The sequence below is a fragment of the Pithys albifrons genome, chromosome 9, assembly GCF_047495875.1.
Source record: "Pithys albifrons albifrons isolate INPA30051 chromosome 9, PitAlb_v1, whole genome shotgun sequence".
NCBI lineage: Eukaryota > Metazoa > Chordata > Aves > Passeriformes > Thamnophilidae > Pithys > Pithys albifrons.
This window is the reverse complement of record NC_092466.1, coordinates 30,737,092-30,749,917: the sequence shown is the minus strand read 5'-3', so window position 1 is coordinate 30,749,917 and position 12,826 is coordinate 30,737,092. Positions and strand designations below refer to the sequence as shown.

The 12,826-nt window shown below is 41.7% G+C and overlaps 1 protein-coding gene across 13 annotated transcripts in view; it reads left to right on the top strand.

The window, feature by feature from the left end:
• The window catches only part of ANK3 (ankyrin 3), a 353,784-nt gene that overhangs the window by 274,333 nt on the left and 66,625 nt on the right, over positions 1–12,826 (top strand). For 12 of the 13 annotated variants that reach the window (XM_071564343.1, XM_071564342.1, XM_071564344.1 and 9 more), the window contains 2 exons: positions 5,399–5,522; positions 8,468–8,570. In XM_071564343.1, coding sequence (XP_071420444.1) covers positions 5,399–5,522; positions 8,468–8,570 — 227 coding nt within the window. Of the gene's footprint in view, positions 1–3,596; positions 3,946–5,398; positions 5,523–8,467; positions 8,571–12,826 lie in introns of those variants that run through there. The other variant, XM_071564348.1, reaches the window with a different exon arrangement.

The following is a 12,826-nucleotide window of genomic DNA, read 5'->3' as shown; positions in this document are numbered from 1 at the left end:
GTCTTTTTCAAATCTAACAATGAAAGGGAGCTTTCAAATCAGATAACAGGTGTTTTATTAATCTGTGCTGAAGCATTCCAGTGTGTGAGACGGGATGAATTACAGGCTTTGAGGTAATAACCACTGGCCTGTCTCTTTCCTGACCTGTGTATCTGTAAAGACAGTACTGTAACACCCATCCCACAACTCCTCAGTGTTGGTGGGGTATTTACACACAATGCATCCACTTACACCGGTCAGAATAAATATGTTCAAGATGGTAAGGCACTCTGACAAATCTCGTAGTCAGGGAACTGATTTCCAAGTGAAAGACACAAATTTAGCAAACAAATCTAAGCTCTCCCTTGCTTGACCAGGTTTCATGTCATCAGCCAAAACTCTTCAGTGAGAGAAAATTGTTGAATGGCTTCTCAATGTACCACAACCCTCAACATTTCTCCCATATGAGAAATTGAAGACTTGGAAAGTAGAAGCTCTGAGACAAATGTCAGGAAGCTGTTTCCTTGTGTTTTATGTCTTGCTGTGCCCACCAAATAAGTATTTACATGGGAATTATGTAATTTATCTTCCCTGCTGAAGACAGTTTGGTTTGGAGTCAAACTGGTTGAGAGGAGAGATCTTTCATTCTTTTTCCTAGACTACTCTGGCAAATCTGCCAAATGAGGTTAAGTGCTGGGAAACTGCTACACCACAAAAACTAAATGGTGTTTTTTTGAAAGATGTGAACATGATTTTGTGAGGGGAAAAAATGAAGGCTCATCTTCATATATAGCAGAAAGTTTGTTGAAGAATATAAAGCAATTCTGATGCACACCAAACATGTGCTATGCTTTTATTTTTAAAGAGATTGCAAATCTTACAAATGTGAAACCTGAGACGGAAAGAACTGGGTCTTTCCCCATCTCCAGATGTGAGCTCACACCCTGTGCAGCTGGGAGCCCCAGCAGTGTGCCTGTGGCCACGGGGCTGGTGGGGAGCCAGGAATCAGCCATGCTAAAGCACAGCTCCAGTTGGCTGCAAGAGGCCTGGAAGGAATCCTCTCCTCTGAAGCCTTGCTCAGCCTCTTACCTCCCTCTGGGCTGCTGCAAGGACTTTAATCTGCTGGAGGAAGCTGGAAGCCCGCTGTGCCTGCCACAACCCAGCAATGAGCTCTGTCACAACAGCCCTCCTAAAGCTGCCACTGCTCTCTCAGAGGCAAAGGAACAGCAAGCAATGAGAGCTGATCTGTAGAGGACTAGGACTGCTGGAAGCAGTGAAGGGTAAAAAGAATCCAATCCATAAACCTGATTAGGAGAACGTAGACAGTCACTGTCAAAAACAGTGTTTGCTGAGCTTTTAATTTCTTTGATTTGGTCTTCAGTAAATAACAAACTTTTGGGTGTAAACCAGGACACTGTTTTAAACCTATTTAATGGAGATTCTTCTCTCAGTAGGAATAAGTATCATGCTAATCAATCCCTGGAAGATTAGACAGATGTCCTAACATAACATGAATGCACACTGCCTGATCCCTGGGTAGGTGCTAAGATACAGCAGTTTAAATGCGTTTTAGGCAAATCAGGACATCCCCATATATGAAAATCTGTTATTGGTCATTTTAGAAGGGATTGATTTATTATGTTTTTAAGCTCGGAGTTTTCAGAGTTTCTTTGGCTCCATAAAATTTCACAGGGTCATAAAAATTTCAGTGGTTTGGTATTGGCTTTTGTCCACACTTTTGTGAAACCAAATCCTTGGCCACTACTTGAAGCGTCTTCCCCTTGCCTGTGGCTGTACCTCTTTTGCCATTAGACAGCTCTGGACAGGCTGTGAGGAGGGAGTGGCAAAACTTCAGGTATCTTTAGCAGAGCCAATGACAAATGCTGATTTGGATCCCAGGCTATGATTAAATTTTGTTTGGTACTTTTCCCAAGCCACATGATGTCTTCTCTTTCTTGCCAGAGAGCCTGTATTTCTCACTGGCCTCTAAAAAGAACATTGACCCTGCACTCCTGCAATTCCCAGCTGTAGGAGACATGCCAATGAAACAGAAAAAATAGGGAAAAATTGGGATGAGAAAGGTGATGAGAATTTCCTGGGGAGAAAAGAGTAAAGACAATAGAACTCTAACCCAGAAAATAAAAATGAACAAACTGCATGAGGGACAGGCTAGAATGTATAAAGTAATGGATGGCAAAGTGAGTAGTAATCCTTGTTAACTCTACAAAAGTCTAAAAAGAGAGGGCATCAGTGAAACCAGCAAGAGGCAGATCAAGCTTAAAAGGCCTGCTCCTCCTGCAACAGGTAGTTAACTTTTATGACTCCTTGCACAGGGAGGTCCTTGGTGCAGGGAATGCAAAAGGTGTACAAAAGTTCAAAGTGTAACTGGAAGAATTTGGGGGGGGGGCAGGGATAAAAAGCTGTTCATGACTATACAAACCTCTTTCAGGTTTAGAAAATACATGCTCAAATCAGTGCCAGCTAGAAAAACATCCTGGAGGACTTTCACTGGTTTATGTTCCTGTATTTTAGTGTGAAGTGTGGCTGCTGTCACAGACAGGGTACACTAGAACTGATGGGCCCTTGCTTTGACCTATTGCCACTATTCTTTCCTGGATTTTGAGCTGCTTTCCATACTTGTGTAATTTGCCCACTGGTTAGCAGCGACAAGATCTTTCTTCAACATATAACATATTATGAAGGGAAGGATTTCAATTGCAGTAAAGCAGTGCAGTATTCTTTGGTAGTTTTTCATCGGTGCCTCACTTTTGGGCATTTCTCTAACGCTTGTGTTCAGTTAAGTTTTGTCTTCACTTTTCGGTGGGATCTCTCTCTGCAGGAATACAGTGTGCTATGAGCTAACACTGTACTCGCTTTTACCTGAAGCGCACAGGATTGGGCTGTGGCACCTAATTAAACAGAGTGGGATTGCTGAAACGTGCACCACCCACTTTGCTCCAGCCTCCCACGGTCACGAAACAATGTCTGGAATTCTTTGAAATTGCCACTCCTAGATGCAGTTTGTCCTTTGATGAGAGCAATTCATCAGAGTAATCCTGCTCTGCCTGGATTAGCTGCAGAGCAGGATAGCATCTAATGTATTTTGCAGCTCAACTGCAATATTTTTTTATCATTCCCCAATTTGCCTTTGACAAACGATGCTCCTAAAGAAAATGTTCCCTCTGTTCCTCGCACTGGCGCAGCGCTTGTTTCAGGTGTTGTTAGGGCAGAAGTTTCCAAATTTCTTAGCACAGTTCGTAGTTAAAGTTGCCCAGATCTCTCGCCCTCCCTGGGCCACTGCCCCACCTTCCAGGCTTCAGTCCGCTTTTCTGAACCTCCTGAGTTTTCTCCCCGGACACGAGCACTCCGCACTGGAGGGCGGGGAGGGTGTGTGGGTCCCGCAACCCCCGGCGGTGGCAGCCGTGGGGGAGGCGCCGGGAGGGCGGTCGGAGGCAGCGCCCTTCCCGCAGCCCAGCAGTCCCGCGCTCCCTGCTCAGCCCCGGCATCGGGTTACAGAAAAACTACACCCTCGCAGCACCCCTATTTACATACAAATAACTGGAGTGCCTGCATTTATGTCACCATTCAAGAGGCTTGCCAAGGGAGGCTGTAATCCAATCAGCAGAAGCTTTAAAGGGATGTCTGCAGTGTGATTAAAAGGGGATTTTTTTTTTAACTGTAGTCATTATTTTTCATTTTGTTTCATATTTGCAAAGAACTTTAGTCTGAGTTGAGAGGACAAAGATGCACATGTCCTAAAATACATACGAAGAGATCAAGATGTTAAGAAGATCTCAGTTGTTGTGTGGAAAGCGAATATGACCCACAGGGATTAGTTTGCTTGTGCTGGTTTGGAGATTAAGTCTAAATCACTGCTTAAGGACTAATAGGACTAATAGGAATTCTTGGAAACACCAGGGAAAAAAATCCTATAGACCAGACTGGTGAAAATGGCTTTCCAAAACAGTAAGACTTTTTAAAGTTTCGCTTCATATATGATGTTTCTGTTTCGGGTTTTTGAATGCTTTCTGAGTATTATGAACATTTTAGCTTTTGAACTGTTACTTAAAATAGTGATTGTTGCTGGGCTGGAGGAGAAAGTTGGTCTGTGTGTTTGCCGTTTGCGAAGCAGTAGCTGAAGGGGTATTTTTAGACTTGATTGTTAGTTTAAAACCAGAGCTCGCCTGTGGTTTCCTGAGTTTAGTGAATGGAAACTAGTCTAAACTCCTTGAATGAAACGGGAAACGCGAGTCTGGAGTCGCGAGTCACTTACCTGCGGGAATGCGCTGTTAAATTTCTCTGCTGAGCAACTTTTACACACCTAAAATGCGTTCCCAACAAAGGAGGAAAGTGAATGTCGGCAAGCAATGAGTTTAGGGGGAGCGCTCTCTGCTCGGCGCTCTTGAGGGAACGGGGGAGAAAAAAAATCCAACAACCGCAAAAGGCATATTTTGGACTTGCTCTGTCAACGCAGGAATGTAGGTTTGCATGATGTAATGGAATGCAAATGCTCGCCGCCGGGCAGCTGCTCCGTTAACCCTTTGCGGCGCCTGCCCGCCTCTCCTAACATTTAACTTTCCTTCTCCTGTTTTTTACTAAAGTAACTAACGATCTCCTTCCCTGCGGATGGACGGCCGCGTCCCACCGGGGTTCCCGAAGGAATCCCACCCGCTCGGGGGGCTCGGCCGGGGCTCCGCGGGCCCGGCTTTGTTCTGCGCCGCGGGGATGGGGTTGGGCCCTCGCCCCCGGCTGCCGGGGCGGAGAACAGGCTGCAGGGAGCAGTGAGCTTCACAAAGTTAGCCTGGGAGCGGGAAGCAGTTCATTAAAAAAAAAAAAATTGTTAATAACAAAAATCCCCCTCTTACATTCAGCCTTCCAAAAGTTAGTGAGAAAGACTCAAGGTGGAAGGCGGGCCTCTTCTTTCACTCAGCCTTCATTCAAGCTTGCTGCGCTTTCCAGTGCTCGTGGGCAAACAGGCTGTCTTACACAGCCAGCGGTTTGTTTGGTTTTGTTTGTTGTTTTGTTGAGTTTTTTACCCACATGGAATGATCGAACTTTATTTTATTAGCTCAGGCTTTTTTTGATAAGGAAAGCAAAAGCGTGTGCAATGATGCAAAGTACAGAAGAACCCTTTAGCTTGCTAGAAGGATTGAGCAAAAGTCATCCCTCGTATAACTTTATTGGATTTACGTCAGGGTGGAGTTTTGCTTCTTTCGTTTGCCCCCCAATAAAATTATTTTCTCAGGCCCATTCAGAGGGCGGATAATTAACACACTACGTGGAAAGAGCCTTAGGGAAAGTGGGGGTGATGGGATTGATTCCTTATTGGCGCACAGAGAAGGGCGTTATGACTTAGTAAGCACACAAACATTTACAATACTTGTAGCCTCTGATTTCAGCCTGGCTTCTGTTCTGGCAGGTGAGGATGCAATGACAGGCGACACGGACAAATACCTTGGACCCCAGGATCTGAAAGAGTTGGGAGATGATTCCTTGCCTGCTGAGGGATACATGGGCTTCAGCCTGGGAGCCCGCTCGGCCAGGTATTGTATTTGCTGTTCCTCATGTTTTTGCCTCACCACAGCTACAAGTTACTACAAACCAAGCGTGCACTTTCACACAACACTGCAGTCTCTTTTGAAATGAAGTAGAGGGGGTGTACTTCCTATAAAGCATATGTTCATTGCAGTTTTATTTCATATTCTTTATTCATGTTGGCTTCTTATGGCAATGATATGGAAAACTTAACTATTCACTTTTTCTGGTTTCTGTTCGTGCTCTGAACATCTCCCAGGCACCTCTTTGGTAGTGGTCTGCAGCTGGTCTGGAGACTGATCTAGAGCAGCCAGCAAAACCAAGTTTCTTTTCAGTACTGCTGGTCAGACTGATATTGATGTCAGAGGGTTCCTTAATGGGCTAATTTTGCTGAGTAACATAAATGCCAGAAAAACTGAATGACAATCATTTTGCTATTTTGGTGCTTTTATTTCTTTAAAGGTGCTAGTGAGTAATCCAACCAAGAGAGACAATAAAGAAAAGTGCTCCTTGCACCCCCTAAAAAAAAAAAAACAGAAAAAAGCAAGTTTACCCTAAATTTGTTGCAGGGTTTAATTTGACAGGGAATAGATTAAGTGTTACAGAAAACAGGCCAAAGTTTCTGTGAACCTGATAAAACATTGTAAACTTGATCTGATGTCTGACTAATGTCATTCCAATTCAGGTGTTTCTAGATCAATGTTTTAGATTTCATATTTGAATGTTGCTAAAACCTGCAGTGTGTGTTGCTCAAAACAATTAAAGCTGTATGAGCAGGGATTACTTTCATAGTTGTGGATTTGCAGTGTAGTTACTGACAGTTGAATTATACTGAAGCTAATAATTAAACCTCATAAGCTGGAACCCTGAGGACTTTTTCCTATGCTGTAGTTTAAAGATCTGTTTTAAAAAGTGAGTTCATTGTCTAACAGCGAAAGGCAACTCCCATAAGGTAAAGCTTAGATGTCTACCCTTCAGTCTTGTTTGTTATGGTTGCATTAGAAATGCAAGCATGCACTGCAAATTTGCTCTTTAGTAGTCCCCAGCCATGTTTTGCTTGACTTACAATTTTTAGGGAAGTTAATAAGTATTTATGTGATAATACATTAATGAGATATGCCAAAATGCATTTAAATAGTCCATTAGCTAGAAAATCAGCAAAACAAATCTGAAGGAAGACTCTTGTGTCATTGTGAATTGAGTTAACAAACCTGACGTGCTGATTTTAAAGAGAAGCTGTAGCAAGCAAGGTCATCACACAGCACTATCAGTTGTGGTCAGTGCTGAAACACAGCAGTGATGGTGGAAAGGGAGAGTGCTCTGTGTGCAGAACCAGGCACTGATTTACCTGACACCTTTGACTCACTGCAGTTCCCTTCCTGCACAGGTCTGAATGCTCCCTGTGTAGGTGGGGGAGAGCAGAATTTCACAGTCAGGAACTCTTAGGCAGATCTGAGGGTTCAACACCACGTTGTCATTTATTTGAGAGAAATCTAATATTCCCATGCTTCTGATTTTAGCAGTGCCATTACTATTTGTTGCTGCGTAGCTCATTTTTTGCATTGCACATGTTATGCTCAGAGGAGACAAATACAGTGGTTTTCCTGTGAAGTTACTTTATTTAGCAAAAAACATATTCTGTGGATGTATCTTACTGCTGATTCTGAGTGTAACATTAAGAAATGAACACATTAAATATGTAAGCCATCCAGCCATAACATCTTGCTTTTCCTGTCTGATTCTTTGCTTTCTATTTCTCCTTTCTTTTCCACTGTAAATTGCTTTAGTCCAAAAGTCAGGTAAGAAGGCATGGCATCGTGTTACATCTTTCTCATCTTTCTGCTGCTGCCATTGCTTTTCTTCATTTTATTCAACATTGAAAAGTGACATGCTTTTATTTTTTGGGAGCAGGGGGTGGGTTCAGCCTTGGAGACTATCCCTCTATTATAACAAATATAACTTAATTTCTTTATGCCCTTTATCATGTAAAAGTCTGTTTAACATATACCTATAGTGTGTAATTAAGATCCCAGTTCTGCTTCCTGCACAAGGAGGAACATGTGCTGAGGGACTAGAAAACTTCAATTAGCAACTACTAAATGCATGAAACATGTTGTATAGTTTTGAGTCTGAAAAGTGTTGCTAGTTCAAAAGTGTAATATGTTGTTGGGTGTTGCTTTGTATTATTCCACATTTTTGACTACTTTATTTTTTGTCACGTAGCAAGCATGTCTAGGCCTGCAGCATGTTTTTAGCACATACCATAATGTACCTTCCAGGGTTAAATGTAACACACTCCTACATTGATTTAATTGCAACACATTCAGAGGGACCTTAGTTATTTCTAAATAGTTTAACATGCACAAAATAGTCCTCAAAGCATTATTATCTGTATTTAATAATCAATAAGCAAATTTCTTTCTTCATTTCAAAATTATTATCCTTTCTCTTTCTAACTAAAGGAATAACTAGGATGTTTACAACAATGTCAAAAGTGGTTCAGCCACAAAAAGAACGACAACACATAAAACTTGCTCTCTGTTTAACCTGCTTCAGCAACCTGAGCTTTATGGGCAGGTGCTGTAACCTACCCACAGCTCCCCTGGGACCTGCCCTCATGGGTCTCCTTCCAGGATTAGGGCATCAAGACACTAATTAAAGTTCATCTAATTACTCAAATACATGTTTCTAGATTTATTCTAAATACACAGCATTACTGCCAAAGCAGTAAACATCAGTTGAGATTTTGCTTATGTATATTGTAGGGAAGGGGATATTTAACTATAGTCAAATACTTTTTATTCAGTTTTTCCCCTTGTATTTATTTCACAGATTATGTGTATTTTGCCATCTTGTCCTATCCCTGGAAGTTGCATGTATTAATTTTTTATTTTTATTTTCTGTTCATCTCATTGTCACCTGCACTTTCTATGATAAATGGTAAATACAACAGCCTCCGCTCCTTCAGTTCGGATAGGTCCTACACGCTGAACAGAAGCTCTTATGCCCGAGACAGCATGATGATTGAAGAGCTGCTGGTACCAGCCAAGGAACAGGTATGTGCTGTGTCTCTGCCACCAGGCAGTTGTGCTTCATCATTGCAGGGGATGGGTGTGCAGCCCCCGGCCGTGCCTCCAGGGGTTACCCCTGCTCTCTTAGCTATTGAAAAGGGGGAAGAGAAGAGCTGTGAGAAAGAAACTGTGGTGCCACCACTTTGTGATTTTGAGTTGTAAAAGAGTCTATAAGGGACCAGTTACATTTTTGAGAACAGGGTTGGTCATTTGTTGATGTCAGTGGAAGCATCTGTGACCTCATGCTCCGTGTACCTTTAGAATGCTTTGATAAGCTGGGAACAACGTGTTTTACACAGAGCAACCTTTGTACCATGTAGACTGGGAATTACTTTTGCCTATTCTGTCCGCTTGGAGGGCACTCCAACTGCTGTCCTTGTCTTTCCACCCTTGTGAAGAATTTGGGCCTGTAAAGATTAAGCTGTTATACACTGGTCAGTTTATGTATCTTCCAAACCCTTGTGTAATGACAAATAGAACCAAAGCAGAATCTTTTCACCTGATTCTAGCATGGGAAGGTCTTTCCAAAACCTAATGCTGGGGATGATGGAATATGCTCTGCTTGTGAATTCCTCAGCATTTTCCTTGGTAGACTTGCTTCAGATTTTCAAGTCTGACTGAATTACTCAAGAGTTTCTTGTTATACAGAACCCAGAGAACTGCTAGGAGGCTGAACACAAATTCACATAAAACTCTTTAGTTGGGAATGATGAAAGGACAGTGGAGTGAACTGTTGTTTATGTCCTGGAAGAGCATAATGTGGATTGTAATGAAACAGAGCTTTTCTGCTGCTGTTTTCACAGAGGAATACTCCTGTACTTGGGGGGTTATTGATCTCGGAGGATATTTTCTTGAGGGAAATGGTCCACAGAGCAGGACTTATGCATTTTAAACCTTGCATATATTAGTCCATAAATTCTAGTGTAATTTAAGTTACCCATTTTTACAACAGATTTTACACACTGTTTTGGTAGCATTATGAAAGTGACAGAAATTGGATTCTGTCTTTAGCAACAGAATGTTTGTTATTAGATTGTTGCTTTAAAAGGAAATACTGTAAACCTCCAATAACTTTAACTTGAAACAGCCAGCTAGGGAGAGTTCCTAAAGCTTGCATAGCAGTGATTTTGTGGTTTCATTTGGTTTGAAGTCAGAAAACAAAATCTGCAACTACTGGCATTGGGGACAAGAAGTTACATATCAGGGCAGAGGATCTGAAGTTGCTCTCACAGCTCCTAATCCTAAGACTTCATTAAGTGTTCTTAAGTGGTGGAAATTTCAAAGGAGATGAAGACTCTTCAGTCTGAGAACATATTGCATTGTTTTATGATTCTGGCTATATTTGTGATTACCATGAAAGTAGATGGCATGGATTTAGCAGCTAGGGTTCATATGATCACATAGCAAGATTTAAAACTAGCACTATGCTGAAAATGTGCACCACCAACCTGTGGTAAAAAATAAATTACTTATCTCTATGTTGAAGTATTGCAGTGATACCACTCTAAGTACAGGAGCTCTACTTTAAGGCAAACATGGTATTTTCTGGGAGTTGTGATGGACTTGTCTGCTTTCTGGAAGATCTCTTACAGTGTTGATTCTTGAGCTGGGAAAGCAACAAATATGAAAACATTCTAGTGCCGATGCTGAGCAGCAGTGTAGGCTGTTTTGATTGCATTTATAATCTGTGCTTTTGTGATTCCAATTTTTGTCTATCAATGATTGTGCAGTTATTGCAGTTCAGCACTGGTCCAGATTTGTTGTGTAAGATGAAGCCAGGCTGGAGGCCTGGGTGTCAGTCTGTGTTATTCTAATCTTAAAGCTCTAGATAAACTTGAAGTATCTCATGTCCAAGAGGCGATCAAGAATGATAAAAGTTGTAGTGGAAAAAAATATCGGTTCTGTCTTGAGAGGTTAGTAAGGCCATCATTCTCTGAAAAACAAGCAACAATCTTCATGAAAAAGGGAGCCCAGCTAAAATTTTCTGCAATGGTTTCTGCAAACCTCAATGTCCTGACAAAAATACATCCATGCTGTGGAATTCCTGTTCTTTGGCCCAGCTCTAACTTTACAACATTTGGTTGAAGCAGGAGGACTGCATTTGGGAGGCAGAGAGTATCATACCCCTACCTCTATTTTCATGCCTCTGTACATTAATGGACTTCCAGACAATTGCTGCAATGACAGTAGAAAAAAGAGGGGGAAAACCCCACAAACTTGTGTTCCGCCAATGGAATTCACAGGAACAAAGATCACTGTGGATTGAAACCAATGTCCTAACAGTCCATCTGGAAACTGAGAGGGATCAAGGCTATTTTGGGAATCACACTACATAAAAGCAGTGATCCATGGCCTATCTGCATATGCCATTTCCTCTTCTTTTGTGCAGCTCAGACCTGTCTGGAATTCGTGGCAACAGCAAAGTCTCAGAGCAATAGAAATTAACTTTATCCCAAATATCAGTATATAAAAAAATAAATAGAATTTGTCAACCTCTTGATCAGGTTAAAATAGAAGATCCCATGGCCACCTCTCCCCAGGATCACTGGGAGACAAGAATCTGAAAAAAGTCAAATGAGGAAGATTTGAAACCATTCTTTACTGAACTTCACTGCCAGCATAGCACATTGAGTGTTAGAGAACAGTTTCTAATAATTCCTTAGAAGTCACGATATCCTCTATTGTTTTCATTTGGTGGTTTATTGCTGACCTTGTTCAACAGAGAAGTTTGAATTCAGGCCACACTGTACCTCATAACCTGGCTGGGGCAAAGTTAAGTTTTCTGTGTCTTGGTGCGTTACCTTGGATGCAGCAACTCAGACTAAATCCAAATGACTTTCTCCCTGGAATAATTTACATCAACCCCTGAATTTAATCAGCCAAAGGCAGGATGACTTGGGCTGTCCATTAAATAGCAGCTTGCTGAATCACTTCAGTCTGGATAAATTCATCTGGGAGGAAGCATAAATTCTTCTGTTTGCTGAACTCTGATATTACATGGCCTGGATATTCACTTATGCAACCAGCAGGAACCTTGCCAGCAGAATCATCAGTATTTTTATACGCACATTTGCATCTAAGGTTGTCACACCCTTTAACAGTGCATAGTTAATCTCCTGTGGTCTAGGGAGGGGGCACTGGGACCTGACCAAGCACAGGATGAATCCTGTGATTTGGTATCAATGACAATGTTCCATCTTCTGGACTGCTTATATTGCAACTTAGGAAGATTTTTTTTTTGCCTGCCTGGAAAATCCAGCACCTCAAAAGCCTGAAAAAATGAGATCCACAGATGTGTGCTGTATGTGACATGCATGTGTCCTGCTGTTAGCTTTTCCTACTCTGTTCCTCTGCCAAAATTATTGGCTGCAGGCTTTGGGTTTTTGCTCACTATAAAGAAGTCCAGGAGATCTGTTTGAGTGTACTTGGTCAGAAAGGAATGCTTTCAAAAAATAGTCACCTACTGCACAGACCATATTTCAGGACAAAGAAATAGGCTGAGGAACCCTAAGTACTTGTGTAGGCAAACCTACAGCACATTGGTGAGCACAGGAGCTCCTCTGTCTAGCAGAGGTTATTTTGGAGTAATGGTATCTCCTTGGAATTTATATGGCCCTATGTTTAGTTTTCTATATCACGCTGCTAAAGCAACATTAGCATTTTTCATCTGTAGGAAACCTGACACCATGTTTATTTGTTGATATCCTGGTGCATGCCTGGGCCTCAGTGCAGTGACACTGTTATGCCTTAGCAGGTTTTTCAATGACAAACACCAAGTTGTGTTGTTCCTTTCAGCACATTTCTTTTGTTTTGTTCTATTTTTGATGATAAAGTTAGTAACTCAGCAATGTAATAAATTTATTTTTGTTTATCTAAATCTTTACAATGCCTGAGACAAGCTGTCTGAGTCTTACTGGTTGGTATCACAAGTCATAACGTGCTCAGTATGAGCTCTTACAAATCACTTGGAATAGCAGAAATCCACAACAATGACTTTTTCTGCCTAAACTGAGGCATCCTCAGGAAATGTAGGAGAATCCCTGGTGTCCTATTAGAAAGAGTTAGAAAACTGTCTTCATTAAACTAAATTATGATACGGCGCTAATTAAATCCGCTGTGGTTGCTTAATTGTCATTGCTTTAACAGCACTCATTTTATCTTTTATGCCTGACAGTCTGTTTTGGTGTTTAAGATATGCAAGTTTGCCCTTTATTGTTGTTGTCTGTATTTGAACCATCAGG